The sequence below is a fragment of the Lagopus muta genome, chromosome 12, assembly GCF_023343835.1.
Source record: "Lagopus muta isolate bLagMut1 chromosome 12, bLagMut1 primary, whole genome shotgun sequence".
NCBI classification, from domain to species: domain Eukaryota; kingdom Metazoa; phylum Chordata; class Aves; order Galliformes; family Phasianidae; genus Lagopus; species Lagopus muta.
This window is the reverse complement of record NC_064444.1, coordinates 4,572,427-4,595,458: the sequence shown is the minus strand read 5'-3', so window position 1 is coordinate 4,595,458 and position 23,032 is coordinate 4,572,427. Positions and strand designations below refer to the sequence as shown.

Genomic DNA, 23,032 nt, shown 5'->3' with positions numbered 1-23,032 from the left:
GCAAGCCGTCAGAAGCTCCATCACATCCATGCAGCAGACCTAAATGGGCCTGATTTCACTTGATTTTTGTCTTTGGATTTTCCTGATCATTTTGTCCAGTTTATCAGATTAAGCAAGATTACTGGGATGCTCTGTATACACTGAGACGATTTGCTCACTGTATATTGTTCTGTTAACCATCCTTGGAAATGACACTTCTCCATATATGTTCCTCTCATATTTAATTTAGATCTTGCATGACCCCAGTTACATTTTTGTCAGCTGGCATACAATTAAAATACTATGATAAAATTTATCATTTCTTCCATCATCTATTTAATTTACGAACGGAACACATTCCTCAAGCAAAGAAGAATGCAACATAAAAATATGAAAGGAAATATTTCTATGAGGCTTTTGGTTGAGCTGGATCATCTGTGCAAATTAATCTACCATTCTCTTAGCATCTGTATTTGAAATAGGTCTGGCTTAACCTTCAACACCAGCTATCAGTACAGTTACTCCAACACATCTCCACTTTGTGTTCACCCTTGCCTCTGATTTTTTAACTTCTTTACCATTTAAATCCTGTTTAATATAATAGGGCAATATTTTGGATGGATCTCTTAATATAAGTAGAGTTCTGTGAAGTAGCAGACTTCTTAACAAATGTGCATTTCTACATGTAGATAAATGTGTAGACACATCACGCTCATTATGTGAAGAAGCCAAATGACACAGCAGTTGAATACTAATAAGCACTCTACATATTTTTAGCATCACGTGTGCTAATTGCAGTGTATGTGTGGGCATTTCACATACTGTGAGTGATTCTGCAGGCCGCTGCAAATGTTCAGTCACCTCTGCAATCACCAAGTTGAAACGAGTTTGGAAAGTATTTCAGTGAACAGAGTGGCTTTAATCTCTGTTCCTCAACAACCTGTCCCTGCTTTCCTTTTAATACCAACATTGAAACATCTGTAATTAGAAAAGGAATTCTTGCATAAACATCTTGTAAAGATATCCTTAGCGTCCCAACATTGCCTATAACAACAGAACTGTAAGGATGAGCAAGGTAATAATATATAGGTCACACAAAGTGTAAGACAGAATAAACTGCTTTGACAGAATAAACTGCTGTTACTCTCATTTGTGTTTAAGGAGGAGCTTTATCTTTCTTTTCATGGTTCCATTTTTTCCCTGATGCTGGATACCTTCCAAAATAGCATCAGCATTAATCCTTTCAGTGTACAAAGACCAATATTAAAAGGTGAAAGTCAGCTTACTGCGACTGTAAAATGTAATAAGGAAAAGCTTGGGGTCACAGCAGTGACAGCTAACTGCAGCTTCTAATGCTAACCAAGTGGGCAGAGAAAAGAATGCCAGGTGAGGTACCTGTCTGCTCAGTGAGAACTTCCCTTGCTGTCACACAGATGCTCATCAGGAGACAACTTGTGTTAAAATTACCATTCTGTAATGACTTTTTGGTCATGAAAGGAAGTAAATATAACTTTGAAAGTTGGATATGGACAAAACTTGTCAAGTTTCATCCAAAGCTGAGTTAGAATTTTGTACAAAATTCAGTGATCATCCCGAAGTGATAAGGACCATGATATAACTGCTTTCATCTTCAAAGTAGAACTGAATGCCATATAGAGTACCAGTCCTACATATGTATTTTATATATAATATGATTCACTTGAACTAGTGCTTGTCTGATCAAAAAAAAAAGAAAAAAGTTGGAGTGTGAAGCTCTAAGGAATAATAAGAATGGCTTGAGCCCGCATTTGACGAGACAGGCATACTTTTGATTTACCAAATTTATCACATAGAGGCTATTGTAAAATGTCACCTTATGCTTAAGCTAATAAAAAGTATGAGTCAATTTCTTTGAAGGTATGGGCATAATTATGTTCTGATTATTTCAATCTGAAAGGTTCTCCTCTGGCCAATGGAAGCCTGAATCTACACAGCACTGTGAAAAGGAAACTAGATGGGGAGAAAGATTATGTCTTCGATAAGAGACTGAGATACAGCGTGCGTCAAAATGAAAGTAACTGCCGCTTCAGGGACATTGTGGTGCGGAAAGAAGATGGTTTCACACATATTTTGCTGTCGAGTCAGACTTCAGATAACAATGCACTGACCCCAGAGGTAAGCATGTAGCCTTAGAAGCCAAAGAGAGCCATCCTAATGTGCGGGTTATCTTGGAAACACTGCCTTTGAACTGTATTTTAAGTATCTTTACCCTAATTGACTATCTTAGAAAAGAAAGTCTGGAGCTCAGACATATCTAACTTTTCCATGCTTGGGATTTCTATGAAAAAGAATGCAATGGAAATTATTTTTGAATTGACATGTCTGAAACTGAAAAGCAGAGCAAAGGAGAGGAAAGACAGTCTGCATTTCCAGCGTGGAGTTGTGTGAAGCAGATGTTCCCATGCTGAAGTTGCTGATATATGCCATTTTTAGTGAAATCTAGTCTCTCTCGTATTTATTTAAATAGTGCTCCAGTTGTTGCATAGGGAGGTATTTGAGGCTATATTCTGAAACAGTAATTGTAAAAGTATACCTTGATCCCTAATTGCTGGTTTTCTAAATCACTTTATGAATCTTTATTTATGAAATCTTTGCCAATTAAGGGCTCTGTTCCCAGCTGAATTGCATAAAGATGTTCAATATATAAATGGTACTAATTAATTCCCTAGTTTCACAACAAGACACACTGAGGGTCAGACTTGTACTACTCAAGTACATACAACAGTCACAGGAAGGGCTGAGGAGCTATTCCCTCCATTCCTCATAATCTCAGCAATGCTGTGGTATTCACTTTCTATGTCAGAGCAAAAGGAATGTAAAGAAATGCCTGCACCAGGATGCATGTCTTGGAGAGCAGACAACATGCTTGATCCTGTTCCACAAAGGCAGTAATGGCCTGATGGAAAACAGTCGCCATACATCCAAGGAGAAGCTGTAGGAGCTGCCTCCCGTCATCAGTTTGGCTGTCAAAGCATTCTGCAGGCTGCTCTTTTCTGCCTACCAGACATCCCAGGGCAGCAACTTCACACTAAGGCTATCTGTGTGAGCACCATTTGATGCAAACATAGGCTGCAACTTCCAGGAATTATTTTATTCAGTAAGAAACGGAGTAAATTTTAAATGAATTTGTTTACAGTGAGCTTCAGATAAAACCAGTGGCAGGCATGATGGGCTCTAATTTGACTCCACCTTCCCAGATGCACACAAACACATGGGCATTAATACACAGAACTTGTTTTAAACTGTCAGTACCTACATTTATCACTCCTAGGTTTTAAACTATTTAATGTTTAAAAAAGACTATCTCAGTAATTAACCCAGAACACCAAATACCTGCTTTTAATACTAGCTCCTTAAAACACATTAGATGATTGCATCAAATCCATCATTCCATCCATGTATTAATTGCCACTAATTAACACTGCAGGTAATTTAAAGAAAGAGCCCAAGGGCCTGAAAAAAAGCACGAAATCAAGGGCTTGCTCTTCTCAGTCTGAACAGACATATCTTCTCATTGCTGTTGTGCAGTTCCACATCAGCAGTGTTCAGATGCACTAACCAGTGAATGAGCTCAAGCTCTTCAGGTCTGCCAAACCAATCCATTTCATTCTTTGACAGCATGCAATATGCCCACCTCTGCATGAGCAGAAATGATTAGCATGTAATAGCCCTCTTCTTGTGTCACCACATTTGACCATCTCTAGAATCTTTATGGAAGTTCATTCGACAATGAGAAAACACATTTCAGAAAGCTGCATTGCTGACCAGAAGCTGGATGGTCGGGAATTAATCAAGCTAATGAGCTCTTCACATTTAGATTGTCTGTTTAAAACCTATCCAGGCTGAGAGCAACTGGACGTTGTTCCCCTCTGACGGCCAATTGCTGGCAAACATGAGACTGCTCCTTTGGCCTCCATCCAGAGAGCAGCCCCTGAGCACTCACACCATGAAACCCAGCACCTCCAGTGTTGGCGATTGCAGCAAAAAAATGAAGACACTGACAGGAGGAACATGTTGAGTGCCTTGTCCTGCGGATTGTCGCCCACAGCCACAGTTAAGGCAAACTGACAGAGTAGTTCAAGGAAGTGAAGAACAGTTTTAGTTGTGACACCTCTGGTGAACCCTGAGTAATAAAAAGGCACAAACACGGAACCCCCACAAATGTAAGCAAGTGTTCCATCTTGCCAAAAGAAACGCTAACTTTAAGTTTGATCACATGCTCAGTAAATGACGTTTGCCAAATCCAAAATGGTTAATTTACTGAGAGTGGGTTTCCTTGGTGTGGTTAACATCATAGGCTGGCAGTTCACAGCCATCCACGGCAGGAAACAAAAAGGTGTGCACTGCCCACAGTCATTACAAAATTAACCTCATACAAAATCACTCTACCTCTTGAACACCCCTGCTTCCCTTTGTGTTTTACTGAAATCTACCCATGAAATCTAATAGTTTTGTTCATCCCCTCTGGCATTTATGCCAGTGTAATTAAAACAACTAACATATTTAGAATTATGGCACAGCGTTTGCATGTCAAAGCTGACTCAAAATCAGATCTTTTCCTACACGATGAATTTATCACTTGCACTTATGGCCATGAAGCCCATTCATGCTACAAAATCAAACTCAGCTTAGAAAGGGCTGCCTGCATTTCCATCGAACATTTTGGTAACCACAGCACACCTGTGGGTTTGTGCAGGTGACTGCAGCACAAAACGGGCCGATGCTTTTCCAGCACTATTTGCACCCACTGAAGTTGGCTCAGTGCCATTACAGGATTTGAGATTTTTCTACCAAATGTCCAGGGCCTGTCGAAATCCTTTCTTACATTTTAAGACCTTATAAAACTTTCAGGCCAGTGTCACAGAATGGTATGGCTTCTTTTTCTATTGCAATGGCTCAAGCTTGCTACTTTTAACATTCCTTTCGAAAAGATACACAAACCATTTCATCATTACAGTTTCCAGTCGCACATTTTAGCAGATTTTCTCTCAGAGGTCTTTTGCTGCTTCTGAAGTACATTCTCCACTGATGTCGGCGCTGCTGTAACACAGCGCGTCGCAAGGATCCAAGTTCTGTTTCAAACTTAATATTAAATGGATCCACCCACTATTTTTTTTACCTTACAGTATTAAATATAGAGTTAACACTCCACTGAATGAGAATCAAAACAGCCCTAGCAGCTAATGCTTGTATCCCAGACTGATGCAAGTACCACTTCACATAGAACAGTCAGGTTTCAAGTTTCTAGCCATAAGAGTTAAAGGGCTGAAAGTTCTACCAGGTGCATTTTGGAGCACTGGCTTGCCTTCACTTCTTACCTACAACTTAAGAAAAAAGATAAAACGTGGCTGTTTTCTGCATTTCTGCTCTCATACAGAGAGAGATTATTTCACTGGCCAGTCCTTACTCCCAGTGCTGGTCTTGCAGGTTCATAGCTCCTGTCTGTCAAACAGAACAGACTCGGATCTGTTTGCATGAAGAGGCAGTCGGTAACAAAAGGTGTCCATATGTAAAAAGGCACAATGGTGGAGGCTCTAACACAACTGAATGGCTTTAAAACTTTGCTTTACTGCAATATTTACAAAGTATTTGCCTTTAAAGAAATCAGTAGTAAATCCTGAGCGATTCAGAGAAGTCAACCTTTTAAACCTGCACTCCTGTTTTTATGAACAAGAGACTTCTGTTCAAGATACTTTGTGTAATGAAGGCGATAAGTTCCCAGCTTCCTGATTTCCCTGGAATGTAAGCAATATTGAAAGGAAAGGGCACCAAACACCTTTTAAAACTTCCTCTGTCCTGGGAAAGGCATTGAAATCAGCTTTGGGAAGTTTAATGAAATCTTTAAACATTTTATGTTTATTCTGCAGTACGAGGTCCTATTAAAGAACCAACAACTTGTTTTCCTGACGGGATTAAAAAAACAAGCAGCTTTTAAGGTAGTGATAATTTTATTGTATACTTGGGCTCCAATAAAACAGTAAGTGAAGCATTAGGGCTGGTCTAAATTTGCAGCTTGATAGATTTTGGCCCGCATTGTTTTCTAAATGCTGCTTGAGAAATGTTCGTAAAATAAATGCAAATAAAAATACTGCCCCACAACTGAGAACTGCCTAAAAGGCCATTAAAAAGCTAATTAAAAGAAGCTTGAGAATAATTTATGATTTATATTAAGAATTATTAGCATATTGATGTAAAAGAAGTGGAATCATTTAAATAATTAATATCAATAATTATAATTATTGCTTACTCATAATATTAATATAAATAAAATAATGTAATTATTGATAATCACGTTCACACTAATAATTTTAAATACTCAAGAGTACTGCTGTGGAGCCCTGCTAATAGTCATTTTAGTCTGCTACTGAAAGTAAAAGCAAGTGGGACAAATCCCATAGTTACACCAAAATGATGGAAGATTTAAGAACCAAAAGCATGGAATCTGATAAATGTGACCAAAACCACATAGAATCTCTATATGTGTAAGCTGAATTCCTTGCTGCGTTACATGGAAATTCTACTTAAACACAGACAGCAGGTTCTGAGCCAAAGTTATGTACTGAATAATGCAGTTTAGTAAGTGGTTCTGTAACCCTAAAGCCAAACTCTCTCTTTTATCTTATTTTATTGTTAGTAGCTTTACTGTAATCATTTAAACACCTGTAGGGAAATAACTGTGCATACACTACTGAGCAGCAATGCTGAAGGCATTTGGAGCCGCAGCGGACAGCAGGGTGGATGTAAATAGGTGGAGTGACAAGATAACCAGGTGAGCTTTGGTCTGCACAGGCAAAGGAACAAGGGATTACTATATTTCAGTGAGCTTCTGAATTTAATGATGAAGTTAACAAGCTCACAGACATTTGTCCCAATCCTCCCTCTCCAGAACTTTTGGAGATCTAAAATACTGCTACATTCATTTTTTCTGTTTTCTCACACTGTTTTCTATTTCTAGAAAGTAGTGGAGCAGTGGAAATAAATTTCCAATCCTGCTCAGCAGCACAACTCAGAATACTATCAAAGCCTTCCCATTTTCCACTATAGCACGGAAATCAATTCCTAATAATGGACCTTTAATATCATTCTCCAAAACACTGAAAAAACAGCACTCGCAGAATATTGTCTCTTCCTACCAGCTTTATAGCCTCTGCTCCTAATGCTGATGGGTGAACTTTTAGATGGCTTTTGCCATCCAAATCAATGAGGGGAAAGGTAAAAAAGAGAAGCTTGTCATGGTAATTATGTGCTTGAAGGACAGCTTGAAGGACATCAAAGAGATGGTACATAAGCAGATGTCCTTGGGAGAAGGGGCACAGAAGAGAAAGTTGCTGAATGAAGTACCATTTCGTGGCATCACATTTAAAGCAAACTCCCCATTGTATATAAAAATATAAAATATATATAAATATATATAAATATATATAAAATATAAAAATGTTTGACTGTTACTGTCTGACATTATTTATACATCTTCCCTAAGAAAGAGCAGATCTTGAGGACATTTAAAATAAACTAAGGTGATCTTGCATTCACATGTAACTAGAAAAATCTTTTTTTTTTAATCTAACATTCACCACCTTCTCAAGTTTCTTTTTCAATTTTGGACAGAGGATTTTTGTTGTTTCTTTTTTTTGCCTTCGTTTCCTCTTTACAGAATGTGCAGTTGTGCCTCTGTTTCTACCAAGAGGGGGCTGAGACATCCTCTGAGATTCTGAGAATAAGCAGTGCTTGTAACATTCCTAATGGCATTTTTGTACCTGCACAAGAGTTTCAAATCCACTTCCCATTGCTTCAGTTCCACACATTGTCACATATTTGTCGATACAGAAGTTCTGAAGTGCATCTGTAAACCAAAGCAAGGAGAAGTCCACCACCTGCTCTCTCATGCGCCAGACCCAGCAGCCAGTTACAAGCAGGGGGTTTATGCAGACAGATGGAAAACAGCCAGGTAGCATTGTACTCTCAAAAGTGCTCTCAGAAGCCACAAGAATCCTTACAGAAGCCTACCTAGTTATCATAGAATCGTAGAATCATGTATTCATTAAGGTTGGAAAAGACCACTAAGATCATTAAGTCCAACTGTCAACCCATCCCATCTGACCACATCCCTCAGAGCCACATCTCCACGTTCCCTGAATGCCTCCATGGGTGGTGAATGACTCCCCCACCTCCCTGGGCAGCTGTGCCACTGCATCACTGCTCTGTCTGAGAAGAAATGTTTCCTAATACCCAACCTGAGTCTCCCCTAGCACAACTTCAAGCCATTCCCTCTCATGCTATGGTTGTTATTTGAGAGAAGAGGCCAACGCCTGCCCTGCTACAACCTCCTTGAGGGAGTTGTAGAGAGGAGCAGGAGGGTCTGCCCTGAACTTCTCTTCTGGGTTTAGGGACATATCTTAAATATGGCACTTGAGAGAGCTAAGAACTTTTTGGAAACAGAAAGCAGTGAACAGAAATAATGACGAGCGAGCAGTCGTATTTTTCTCTTACGCAGAAACCATATTTGATCCCCAACCACATTTTGCTGCCTTTTACCAAAATTAACTTTCAGCACAGATGAGAAAGAAAGATTGACTCAGCGGGGTCCTGTGTAAAGGAAGTCCTTTGAGACACGAGTATGGGTAAGGGCAGGACGCGTCACACCAGGTGCAGTGATGGCCCTACTCAAGTGTGAAGAGCAGCTCGCTGCAGAGGGGCAGCTCAGATTGCTTAAATCGATCACAGCTTCCAAACTGTGCTGAATCGTCACAAGGAGTTGCCACCAGAATTTCATGAAATAATATTTCCTTTTAAAAATCACTAGGAAAGCAGTTGTACTCAGACGAAGGGCTATTTCCTTACCATAACTGCAGCTCAGTTCTGTACAGACTTTGATTAGTTCGATTTATGATGCGATTAATAGCTCGATCCCGTTCTAAATCAGGGTGTAAAAATGTGTCTCTCCCCAGTGGCTTTTTTGCTTTAACTTTTGTAGACTGTAACAGTATCACTGACCACAGAAAAATGAATAATATACCTGTCATGTCAATGTATATGATATCCTCTTGTCCTGCCTTGCTCTGATTCATGCCATATAAACCAAAGCAGTTGAAGAACTGAAAAAAAATGGGGTTTACAGATCTTATTTACAACTGGGTGAGGTTTATAGGCTATTGTTGTGGTAATCGTGTTACAGAGGATATAGTGATGTTCACTGAATATAAACTATGAAAACAAAAAAAGTCATATTTGAAATTATTAAATTGCAGATACCGTAAGCTAGCTAGAATTTCCCACAGAACAAGCCAAATCCTAAAAACTCTTTGAATTAGTAAGCATCTACAAAGCACTTCCAAAGATAAAATATTTTGTAAACTCTCAGTGTTATCATTCTATTAAAATGATGCAAATATATATATAGTTGATGTAAATATTAATAGTGCCCAAAATTTAAGTCTCTCAAGATCAATAAGGTTTGTAAAACTAGGGAAATGATATTGCAACGGCATGCATGTCGAATTGTTTACTTTTCTTTATCCACAGATCATGAAGGAAGTTCGGAGAGCATTGTGCAATGCATCAGCTGATGACAGTAAACTCTTACTTCTCAGCGCAGTGGGAAGTGTATTCTGTAGTGGCCTAGATTACTCATATTTAATTGGCAGGTTATCCAATGACAGAAGAAAGGAAAGCACTAGGATTGCAGAAGCTATAAGGTGACCCAAGCTTACCTATGATCTCTAAATTATGAAATGCAGTGTGTGATTATAAAGATATTTATCAGGTCCAAAAATGTTGTATATTTAAGTGTTGATTGCATTCTAATTATAGTCCTGCAAATTTGTTTAGTGAAAACCTTGGACCTTTCCTTATTACAAAAGAAAGCACATTTATTCCAGTGCTAACTATCCACAGGGATTTATTTTATTCCACTTCTCTGTACTTAATACTTCAAATTAATCCTCCAAACTTATATACAACTTTGTTGTTGTTTTTCCAAATTAACTATTGCTTCATTTTGTAAAGTGGTTCCTGAAAGGCAGATATTTTATTTGTTTGATGTTCATCATTTTAATGAATTTCAGTACAAATGGGAATCCATGGCTAAGTCATATTCTGTTGAAACAACAGTCTTCCACTGTATTTCTGAACCTTATTAGAAGGGTCTCCATTCTTTTCCTTAAATTACTTAATATATATGCAAATGTAGTTTTATTTTCATGACTAAAGTGTGACTTTCCTTATACGCATATCACATTACCTCAGTAGAAACTGGGACTTTATGACATGCAGTCTACAGATCAATCTGCACAACACATCACCAATGATTTACATTACCCACAAGGCATACTTCATACATATTTGGCAGATCCTCCAGTATAAATCCACGTTGCCCCCCTGAAGTCAGTGGTGTTCCACCAGTCCATACCAGCGGAGGGTTTGGTCCTTTTATTTTTCACTCCCTAGAAATACTGTTATTCTGAGAGCTTCATGATTTTAAGCAGCAGATTCCTACAATTCTACGAAGGAATTCTTAGGAGTTTGTTTTACAACGGACCTGTATTTTGGGTGCATAACACAAGCTGAAGCACAGTTGTTACATGATGTGTTAACTGCCAACTCTCTTGGTTTACAACTAATGCAGATCAGTCTGGATTCTCAGTTTAATACTGCTGAAATTCTCAAAGTAGCAAACGTTTTGAAAGAATTAAAATGTACTCCTTAAAATATAATAAGCCACAACCAGCTTTTAAGACTCTAGCTATGCCTGAATATCACTTGGTGATATCTGAGCAAGAAAATCTCCCTGAAGGGATTTTTTTTAGTGTGAGGGATTTCTGAAAATGCAGAAGCAAAAGAAAAAAAAAAAAAACAGTGGGAGGAAAGAAAATTGCTCTTCTTGTTTGGTAACACAGACACACACTCCCTGAAAATATACAAATTTAATCTTATTCATGCAGATATTGTATAGATAGGTATTGTTATATACATACACATTTATCTGTACACATTTAATATACAGGCATACTACCAGATCTGCATCTTAATGACTGTAATCCAAACCACAAAGCTGGTTTTCTACCCTTGGGCTCACCCTTGGGCCCTGGAACTATTTTACAGTGCCCTCTCCTCATCGAGAATGTCAGCTTTGGGCCCACTGGAAACAGATTTTTATTGTACCTCTGGAAACAATGCACTACTTTTTTCCATTCAGCACTCTGTGCTTTCTACGAACAAAGGACTGAACTCATGGAAAATATACCATAATCAGAAGAGTACAAATGTACACTTTGCTTTCTCAGTGGTTAGGATGTCCTCAGACACATTAATGCATCTCTTCCTCCACTGCTCTACATCAAATTAGACCAGTACGCTTCTAGCAAAATCAAGATCTTCATTACCATGTGTTTCCACTTGCTAAACTACGGATCTCATGTACTGATCACAAGTTAAAACTAAAGTTTAAATACCCACATCTCACACGAGTGATTTATTTGGGCCCTGTCCTCATCCGTTGCCTTTGAGCTTTCAGCTCACAATGTCAGCTTCTCTGCACACTGCACCAGCCAGGCACGGTTGGCACTGCACACCTGAAGCAGGGGCAAGGCAGACAGACGGACTGCGCTGCAACATGCGTGCATGGCCAGAGAGCTCTGCACCCACAAGACTTGCAGGAAGGCATTTCCAGCAGCAGCCTCCCTCGTTGCACCACCAGTCAGCCATCACTGTGTGATCCGACACACAAAGTTCTGTGTGCAGTCAGAAGAAAAGGAAGAATGACTTTACTTGCCCAACTTCTTTACAGCCTTTTGTCCCTATGAGTTCTAACTGCAGCACTGCAACAACACCAAAGTATCCCAGAGTGTGCTTGATGGTCTGCTTTCCAGATCTCCTCTAGCAAAAGCACAAACCTTCTGTATGTGATGCTTATTCCTGTGTTCAAACTTAGCTTCTGCTGTCAAACAAGAATTACAACTTCTAGTTCTTTTCATGACTGCCTTGAATTGAAAGAAGGATCTTCCAGCCCTGCAACTACATGTGTGAATATGAGGTTTGGAGACATGGGAACACGCCAGGTTCTGGGGACAGAGAACTCACTGAAACATGCAGCATGCTAAACAGGGAGCACAGATAAATGGAGCATTGGACATTGCAGCTTCTGTAGACCAAATTCAGGCATTTGTTCCCCCTGTCGATATTTTAGCCTTCCACTCCATCCCTCCTGTTGCGCCATGCTGTTGCTCAGCCTCTGGTGTGATGGTGGCTCAATGCCTTCTCAGTGTTCTGTTCCACTTTTTTCCTATCTCCAATCCTTCCTTCCCTGCTCACTTATGTGAAGATTTCACATTTCCTTTGTTCCTTTCCCTTCACGAATGCATTCTGCTTTGTTTCTGCTACCCATCATCTACCATTTCCTCCCCACACTACCAACTGTTCTTCCATAGTCCCTTTCAGGTCCCACTTATCCCTCACACCTCTTGCTTTTTTCCACAAGTTTTTTTCTGCTTCCATGTGGTCCTCAGATCGGCTGCCATTACTTATCCACACTGTTTATTTTTGCCTGTCGTCACATCCCTGTTTCCCAAGTGTCCTCAGTCCTATTTGCAAAGTTTACTACAGAGTTTCACAGAATTCTGGAATTAATCAGGTGCAGCGACCTACAGTCATTACCCAAGCATAAACAAGCCCATAAACAAGCAGTGATGAACAGCATTGTTTCTGCAAACAAAAATGAACCACAACTCTCCTTAGCTCTGCCATCCTCTTGAATGAAATTATTTTGAACACATAAATACAGTGTTCCCTATTCCACTCTATTTGTCTTTCTTCTGATCTTCTGTTTTATTCCCATGCCTTTCTGTTTTCTCATAGTCAAAAAACAATTCCTCACTAGACAGCCTGGAAAACAGAACTCATTCTTTGAACAGCACAGTACGGAGTGATTTCAGACTCATTGTTTTCATTTAAAATACAGCCAATGTCCTTGCACTCCACTCTGACAAAGTACTTACCTTCAGCATGTTTTTCACTGTTTGCCAAATCAGGGCTCTAACCTGGAAGGCACACCTCCTGTTCTCACATGTACAAGTCTAGGTCTTCGTGACCTCAGTGAGAGAGCTGCAACTCCCTGAAAGGCACATTTGACAAAATGCAATGTTCTTTCCTAAAATCAGTCAGCAATAATGCACTATGGATCTAATAAATACCCAGGCCTGGAACAGAATCACCGCTCTTGTTTTGAACTTCATTTATTTATGTCTCTTTCCTCAAGTAATTGAGCATCTGATTTGCCTTCATAAATTGCTGTACACGGGCTGATCGAGTCCATAATCTACCTACAATTACATTCATTTTTTTTCCTAAACACTGTATAGGCTATTCCATTCAACAGATGTGTTTCTACAGTTCTTGAAAGGTGACTTACTTAAAATATCTCCTCATCGCATAGAATTTAACATGCTCCAGTTCATTTCCCAGTTGAATCAAACTACATCTACTTCCCCGTTGGACCCCATTGCCTCACACTTTCAGTTGCAGGTGGGCAATAGGTAGCTATTTGTTACATCTTTGCCTATATTGTTTGCAACAAAGACCCAACGGATCACCAGCCTTACTCTTTTCCTGCCCCAACATTTCTATTTCTTTCTGATTCCCCTTTGTGGATGCTGTTCTTCCAGCTGTTGTGCCATGAACAGTCACTGTCTCCCAGTCCGCTGATGGGACCTGCAGAAACCTTTCACATATGATCTTAAGAAAACATCTGAAAACATAAATACCCAACAATATACCTATGAGCCTCCTGTCTTTCATACTATATTACATACATCAAGTTAGCCAAACCAGAACATCAGAATCCATACTAACCATTCTGGAGCAAACAGAAGCAAGATGTGTACCAACAAGTGAGTCACTGGTCCACAAGTAAAACTAATCCTAACCAAACCACTCTGCAAAAAGTATCATAGTCACTGCATTCCAGTTATTCAGTTCATATACAACACACGCAAAACTTACTAATATCCTAGGAACTATGACAGATTAAATAATTAAATAGAAGAGAAAATTTGTGTGCGTGAAGTAGAAACTTTCAATTCTGATCTCATAAAACTGGGCCATGGCATTTATTGAGTTCACTCATGGTTCTGATTTGTTTTCAGATTAAATACTTTTAAGTTCGGGATTTTTTTCTAAGTGGTGCTTCTGTATTCAAGATCTTTCTTTTATTTTTTATTTTAGGGATTTTGTAAAAGCTTTTATTCAATTTAAGAAGCCAATTGTGGTTGCTATCAACGGCCCTGCTCTTGGGTTAGGAGCTTCAATTTTACCACTATGTGATATCGTTTGGGCAAGTGAGAAGGCATGGTTTCAGACACCATATGCAACAATCCGACTCACTCCAGCTGGCTGCTCATCATACACATTCCCACAAATTCTGGGTGTTGCACTGGTAAGGTTTTCCACCACCTTGGTTCAACTCATGCTCTTCTTTCTCTCTATAAAATGTAAACCAGAAAACAACTTTCTCTGGACTGTCATAAGAGGAAATGTAATCCACAGAAAGTTCATCTAATTCCAGCAATGTCCTATTTCTCTGAATTCAATAAACTCTACCTGCTGTATTCAGGAAAGACTTACACAGGTGGGAAAAGAAAAGATTTTCAAGATCATGGTAGAAAAGAGAAGAAATGCTTCAGCAGAACGATGTTGCAGAGTTCTTGTCTGTGTTGTGTTGTGTTGTGTTGTGCTGTGCTGTGCTGTGTTGTGTTAGGACAGTGCAATAACACAGGTAGATGCTGTTCTCTACTACTCTAAAGGTGATCCACAGTAATTCCCATAAAGTTGCTTCGTTTTTAGCAGGATAACAAAGCAGAATTTGCTCCACAAAGTATTTTATTCTCTTGGCACAATAACATCACATTACTGACAGTTGCTCTTGTAAAATCAGCAATACAGACTCATCACGTGTGCCAGCACATTTCTCTTAAGTGAAACCCTTGCTGTGCTCTGGCCAACTGCACAGTCCTTAAATAGCTACCAAAACTCCTCGTAAAGTATTTTGCAATATGGAAAGATACAGTGGACCACTTGTAAATTGATTTTTGAAAATAGCAGGCAAGTATGAGGGGAAAAAAAAAACCCGAGAATTATGACCCAAGATCACAAGTGATCTTTTGGTTTCACAGGCAAACGAGATGTTGTTCTGTGGGAGAAAGCTGACAGCACAAGAAGCCTGCAGCAGAGGACTGGTGTCACAAGTATTTTGGCCAACAACATTTAGCCAAGAAGTGATGCTCCGAGTGAAGGAAATGGCGTCCTGCAGTGCAGTGGTAAGAAATCACACTGCTTTGTGACTGAATGGCACTTTGCAGAGGTAAGGTGTGCTCCTGAGGCTCATCATGTCAGAAGGCAGGTCCTCAGCTTCCACAGCCGTGCCTGCGGAACAGGGCTAGCAATACAAAATCTGGATAGGGATCAGCAAACTCATGGAGTTTCATTTTTCAGAGCAGGGAGGGTTGTTTCACTCTCCCATCTCCACATTCAGTCTATGACTAGAACCACCATGCCACAGATTTTAAAAAGGAATTTTAGCAAAGGTTTCTTTCATGAAGGCAGAACAGCCTGAAGCTGTGCATCTACACTAGGAAATCCCTGCTGTGCCAGTAAGAAAATAAATTTGCCTTTTGCATTGTCCTGGCCTACTATGTTTCAGCTGACTCTGCCTTCTTTTCTGCACCTGCATAGCTCCTGATTTTGCAAAACGTCCTGCACAGTGCACCAGGAGGGCAGCATGGTGCCAGCGAATATTTACAGTGAAGGAGGTTCAGACAGAGGGATTTGACCTCAGTCTGGTCACAGAGTATCATGGCAAGGTGATACAGGCTGCAGCAAAGCTCTACTAACTGGATGCACATTGCTGCAGTTTCTTTTAGTACTTCCTGTGCCTAAATCTGTCTTAATATCCCTCTGTTCCATATAAATGATCTGTTGTAAAAGAGAAGATAGAGACGCAGGAGATCTTTAATTAAATGAAGCACAGATTAGATCTCACCAAAGTCATTCAGAATGAAACCCTGGAAATGCAGCATAAGCTTATTTGATCAAGCTGATGTAACTGTATTATGAGTTGAGAAAACCTCTGGGCCTTTCTGTGAAATTTTCCTTCCTTCACCATTACTGGTTGTCAATAAAATCCTCACCTGAGTCCTGCTGGAAAGGCTGGAGTGAATCTGTGGACAAGGATGAGAGTTAAAACTGTCAAAGAACAGATGCATTCTCTGAGACCCCCAATGCAAATCGGGCTGAAGTCAAAGAAATAGTGGACATGATGAGCTCATCCAAATTTGCTGTGGGTACTTGTTCACAGAGAAAATATGTGCAGGGCCCACTGTTTGCAATTAGTGCCATTTCAGTGAATTATAGGAATATTATTTCCTACGACTGCTTATATTATGCTAAGTAAATTTACCTCCAGGACACAGTCAGGGAGTGCTTTTTCACTTCTATAAGCTTTGAAGAAAATAAACTTTAAAGTATGTGCAGTAGAGGTCCATTTCTGTCCATTTCTCTTCTGATAATGAAATTATGCATGGGGACCAGCTGTTTAAGTTGCACATCCATATTTGGGTTTCCAGCCTCTATAACCTTAAAGATTATTTTACAGAAAACGCCTTAATTTCAAGGGGTCCCATTTCCAAAGGAAGGCGTTCGGCTCCTTCTGGTAATACTTCATGGCAGACCTTCAATAAACTAAGGTACTTCAGAATCCCTCATTCCCACTAAAAACACTGGCATTAACCTCAGAAGTCCTTAATTCTTAGAGACACTATTAGCGACTGGAGATAGGGCTGTAAATCAGCTCTGATTTCTGTGCCCAAATGAGTTATTTAGGTTGTACAATGGTGTCCACAGTTAAAAAAAAAATGCTGTTTACACCATCATCCATAATAACTCTATCCGATTCATAATAAATACTGAGTGATATTTTGGCTTTAGGTATTGGAGGAGTCCAAATGCCTCATGCGGAGCTTCCTGAAATCCGGACTTGAAGATGTGAATGAGAAAGAATGTCAGATGTTGAAACAGCTGTGGAGTTCTTCCAAAGGACTGGATTCGTTATTCAGCTACTTGCAAGACAAGATTTACGAAGTCTGATGTCTTGGCCTAACTTAAGCAGTAAACGCTCCAGTTGTGAACAGAGTGCAACGTTACCTGTGTTTGAAAAGCAGAGGCAGTGCGTCGTTGAGGAGTTTGTGACAGTGTGTCCTACTGCATATGGTTGTGTCGATTTCCTTGTGAGCTACACGCTGCTTGTAGCCGGTTTGATTTCGTGTAAGCGAGATGTAGGCAGGCTTCTTCAGTGCACATATTCTACAGAGGGCTGCATCCTTCACGTGCTCATCCAGACAGAAACATACATTCCATGTGCTGAGAAGCACCACTGAGGCCCACTAAGGCACACCATCTGTAAGGATCTTTTTTGCCTGTCCTCCTTAACTTATTCCTGCTGTTGCAACGCATTGGACACGGAGGGCTCCATCTAAGAACCGGGTCGGCGCAATATTTTGTAGACCCCAACACCGTGCTTTTGAAATGGTTTGATTTTTTTTTTTTTTTTTTTTTTTTTTGCTAAGTTCTAACAGTGTAATGGAAAAATCTGGTAATTTATATGTATAATATGTAAAGTTAGTTTTACCAAAACTACTAGGATTTTTTTCTTTGTTGAATTTATTTAACTTATTTATTTTGTGTTCATATTCAGCTGTTTATTGATCACAGATCTTATTTTCATACTTCCCTTGACTGAATTAATGGCATCACGTGGGAATGCAAACACACTTTGAGCAGCAACATGTGTAGAAAAACAAAGAATATACAGAAAACACACAGAATGCTGTGGGCACAAAAAAAACCAGCCACGTACACGCTCCTGTACATGTAAAATCGTATAAAAATGTATGAAACACATTCATTCGCCACGGTTGAGGGAAAAAAAGTGGATTCTGAACTAGTGAGATTCCCCCTAAGTCCCTCTTCACTTCCTGCCTTCTGGAGGAGCACTGAAGGGCTTGCCAACAAGAAGCTTTATTTAAGTTTACGACAGTCCTGTTAGCCGGATGTGAGTGACAGGGTGAGCGGTGCCGTTCCGTGGCACCTTACTGTTCTTCAGGTTTAAACATCCCTTTTTGGTCTGAAGTCTAGAAGCAAACCCTTACGAGCCTTAGTCTAGTTGCCTGATTCCTCAGGTGTGAGATAATTTCTGCTCTGGAGGCCTTTGGGTGTGGGCCAACAGTTTATACAAGGTGCTAGGCATTGAGCTAAGCGGAGGGAGAAGTTTCGGGTTGCTTTTCCCGGCCCTCCACATCTGGCCCCCCCACCATCTGGCCCCCAGAATGTACGGCCATCCATACAGAGCCCACACGTAACGACTGAAGTCCAATCTGCTATTTCAGAATGTGATCCTAGTACTTTTCAGTGACACTGACTGACTTCTGAACACTGGATCGATCTCGTTTATTTCTTGCTAGTAAGGCAATTAATATGGAAATGACTCAAGCATGCTCTGTGACTCCAGCTGCCATTTTAGCACGCCCAAACTACCGCCTCTTGAAGCAGAAGCTTTGCACATTTTTTTGTTTTGCAGTTTGTGCACTTGCTCTCCATCCTTGAGCTCATGGCTTAAATCTCTGCAAACAAGGCTGGGAGCTTGCCTCCCTACAGCCCTTCCACAAAGAGCTTCGACAAAGCCTTTGCACAATTATCTCACAGGTAGTTACAATAACCCTTCAACACATTTTTATAACATTTCTTGTTCCACAGCTAATTAGAAGCACTGTTTCTATGGCCTAATTGTACCACTGAATTTTAAGGAAATGATCACCCTAAAGGCAGATGTTCTCGTGGAAATTCTTCATTAAAAAGACGAGGCCTGGCTTCTAATAAACCTGCTTTCATCTTCCAAGAAATGCTCTCAAAACCAACAACTCCTGCTGTGCAGTGTGTGCACGGAGTCACCCGCACTGCACCAGATGAGGGGTTACCAAGTGAGAACCACTCGCACACAAGTGTTTGCACAATCAGGCCTCCAGCAGATGACTACAGAATCGTAACAAAATAATAAAACTTCTACAAGCAATGAAAATACCACGATTCCTCAATTTCCTTTGTTTCCTTTACTCCCGTCCAGAGAGCCATAACTCCTCGTCACGTGTTAATAAGATATTAGGAGGTTTATTTCGACACTGTGCTTGGGTTTTGTAGATAAGTATAGAGAAACTGCTCAGCAATGTGAAGGTGTGCTTTCTATATGAGATTTTCAAACGAAGAAGAATGATAAGCTGTTAGACCTTTAAACTGCATCATTTCATCTGATTTTTCAAATATCCGTAGCTTACCTTTTTTTACGACAAAGGAATAGTTGAAATACATTTTCTATAATTATTTTTCCATTAAAGCAAGTGCTAACCATAGTTAACATTTTTGATTATTCATATCTATACAGCTACAGTCTAGTTTTCATGAAATCTATTTTCCCTTCCAGAAAAGAGTAATAATAATGTCTGAAGCCTCTTTTCCAGTATTTAAAGATCAGAATCGATTTGCTCTGTCCTTACGAGGTACCCAGACATTTCGATGTACTGTACATATTAGTCTGGGGACCTTCACTAATATTCACAGTATTTAAATGATAAATGCAATTTGTTGTTAAGTATGTTATTTTATTCTCGTGTAAATTGTTTTGTACAATCTTTAAAAATCTACAGTTTTGCATTTGTAGATATTAAAGGTAAGCAATTTATTTTGTGTTGTCCTGCATGTATATTTTTGCTGTAGATAAGTGTTGCTCTGTTTACTATTTCAGTACATTTCTGTTTAAATGAATAAGCTTACAAACTTTAATACAGTATATATATTTTCAGAATATAAACTTTTATATTTCTGTGGTAGGTTAGGGTATGCGTTTTAGGCAATCTTTTTCACTACTATTAACTGTTCTTTTAATCTATAATATAAAATGGTTTTGTGCCAATAGTTTTTAATTAGAAAAAAAAGGCTCTTTTAATGTTAGGGATAAACAAACAATTTTGTTTGGGGTTTGTTTTGTTTTATTTTGTTATTTTTTTAATTATTTTGCCAGCCTTTAAAGTTTTAAATGTAATTTATAAATGTATTGCATTTGTGAATAAGCCTTACCATTAGGTACAAGAAATCTTTAAAGCTACATAATGGCTTATGTAGTACTAAGGACTTCCCCAACTAATTGCTGTAAGAAAGTTAGCAAATCAGAGTACAGGGCCTTAAGTTTTTCTTGTGAAAAGGATAATACGGGTTGTTTCCTTCAAACAACATACTTGGAGTTGTCAGCATGGGCTTTGTTATATTTAAACTGTGCATTTGTGCTCCCAACCACAGTAGTTTAATCTCAGGCTTTGTGTGGCTGGGTCTATAAAAGTCAAATCTGGCTAAAGCCACCACTCTTTAGGAGACACTAAAGAAGTTTACATAAGAGACTTATAGACAATCTTAATCATAGTACATTTGGGTACTCGGTATCCTAGATGTGTTATCTGTGTCCGCCCAATTAACCATATGTTTTAAGCCATATTAAATCTCTTTACTGCTACTTTAAATACTACACTGAAAGTCATTCACTAGCTTGCTTGCTCACAGACAGGACTTCGATTTTTAGGGAAAGAAAATATTATGCCTTCCATAAAAACAAAGGACCAAAGAACTGCATTATTCTAATGAAGCGTTAGTTCCGTAGCCAGAGAACTGGCATGACATTTGTACCGAAGATCAAAGAGTCTCTTTCTGCTACAAACACTGCATTCTCATCTGTGTCAAACGTAAGGGGAAAAGACGTGTCCACTGAGGATTGGGACAGGAGTGATGTTCAGCTAGGATGGCATGTCTATTGGTAAGGCTTATTACCAAACCTCTGAGATGAAGCAAAGAACCAAAAATTCACAAATTATGTCAATGTAAATTTATTTTCAGAACTTGCACAAGTAATTAATTGTAGAACTTCCCAAATTAGACCCTTAAGTTATTTTGTCAGAACGCCATGGAACAGACTAAAACAGTTTCTAATATTTGTAATGATGAGTACATATTATAATATTATAAGGGTACAGGCACCCCTATATCACAGTGTTGTAAATATTTTCTGAAACTGGTACAGTACTGAGGGACTTGTATCTTCTGATATATCAAATATTGACTGTCTAGATCAAATTGTACACAATTTATTTGTTGATGGTCCTGTAACTAGTGTATGGACACATTTCTGGGTGCCTTAGAAGTTGTATTTTTCATGTGTGTTAATATGCAGTATTTATACATTGTGAGAAGCTGCTTTGAATAAAAACATTGAAACTTCATTTCAATGCAGTGGCTTTCAGTTTTACATAATCAGAATGAATACGGTAAGCAGCAGCCACAGACCAACATTGTACATGATCTGGTATTAGATATGATAAAGCTATTCATGGACTTCTGCCTTTTCAAACAAAGCAGGCATACAGCAGGCGGCTTAGAAGAGCAGTGAAACTTAACACTATTTTTAATGGCACAAGCCAGGGCAGTGGAAGCTGCTGCAATAAGCAATCTCTGCGATCATTCATCACCACCAATCCAATTTATCATTTCATTATGAAGCCCAAGAAAACCACCAAGGACTGTCTTAGAAATACATTTCTAGGACACCTACACTACAATCAATTCCACTGTACGACATGCACTCACCACCTAAAGCATCTCTGCTTTGAACCAGCTGCTGCATAGAGTGTTTTGGCTCCAGAGAAGAGGATTTTGAAGTGCTTTCAGACAGGGAGGCCTGGATCCAGCCCAGAACCCCTTGGTTTGCCTGTGCACAGCCCTGAGCACTGATACCAACAGGCATCTCCCAGGACTGGAAGAGTAACTAAGAAACTTCTTCCTGGGGCAGCAAGGAAGGGTATTTTTTACAGGGAGCCAGCGTCATCCAAAGCACCCACACACACAGCAAGACTTCAAACCATGACATACACTTCATTAAAAGGACAACAGCAATGTTCTAGCAATTACATTGGTTAGCTCTAACGTAGCAGACAGTGGTAGCAGTAACTGTGGTCAGCTACTTGCAGCAGAGGATTGAGCAATTTGGTCTCACTTCACCATCAACAAATCCAATTAATTATGACAATGACTGTTGTCAGGAATTAATTTACTGGAGTTTATGCTGGACTGTAAGCACAAAACAAGCAGAGTACGACACCTTCCTTGTCCAAACATGTCATTGATAAGGCTTTGTTTTTAACATAGATGACCAACATTTTCTTTTTAAATAAATCATTTTGAAAGGAAAGTAAATCCTTTAAAATCAAAACAATCTACACAAAGTTAAGAAAAACTGCACAAACATTATGGGCTCAGGTTCTGTTTTAGCAAGGAAAGTGCTGATGCTTGTGGTTGTAAATGTTTGTGCCAACAAGCTACAAAAAGAGGATCCCAATAAGAAAGTACATACAAAGCAGCATGATAAAGTTAAGCAAACAGTTTATGAATTGCATGTAAAAAGGAATGGGCAGATATCAATCTAATTCAAGATCTAGAAAGCATTCAAACAGCTCAAAATACCACATGATCTAAAACACAACACTTCATTTTGGGCTCTGGTAACACAGACAGGTACAACAACACTGCATATGGAAAGAAAAGGAGCGGCTCTGGAACAAAGAGCAAGTGAAAGGTGATGTGAAAAGCAGACTGCCATTTTAATGGGGGAGGCATTCAGAGTAAGCTGGGACTCGGAGATCGAACGAGGAGGCAGTGGTTGGAGGAGAAAGATGTGAAACTCATCCACCTTGGTGCCTTATTTTTCACGAGAACCCCTCAGAATATCATAAAAATTAATAAAATCTAACACATCTGCTTACAACTCACATCTGACTTATCCTTAAAACAATCTGCTCTCAAAGCATGGAGACAGTTTCAAGTTTCTAAGAAACAACAGAGCAATGTGCTCCCGAATTCAAACCAGTTAAATTGTGCT

General features: G+C 39.4%; 1 protein-coding gene across 2 annotated transcripts in view; it reads left to right on the top strand.

Moving 5' to 3' along the window:
• Nucleotides 1-21,380, top strand: part of CDYL2 (chromodomain Y like 2) — a 57,063-nt gene extending 35,683 nt beyond the window's left edge. For both annotated transcript variants that reach the window (XM_048958386.1, XM_048958387.1), the window contains exons 3-7: nt 1,916-2,133; nt 9,541-9,713; nt 14,236-14,446; nt 15,183-15,326; nt 16,993-21,380. In XM_048958386.1, the coding sequence (XP_048814343.1) occupies nt 1,916-2,133; nt 9,541-9,713; nt 14,236-14,446; nt 15,183-15,326; nt 16,993-17,151 (905 nt within the window). In that variant the 3' untranslated portion in view covers nt 17,152-21,380. The remainder of the gene's footprint in view (nt 1-1,915; nt 2,134-9,540; nt 9,714-14,235; nt 14,447-15,182; nt 15,327-16,992) is intronic.
• Nucleotides 21,381-23,032: the final 1,652 nt, after the last annotated feature.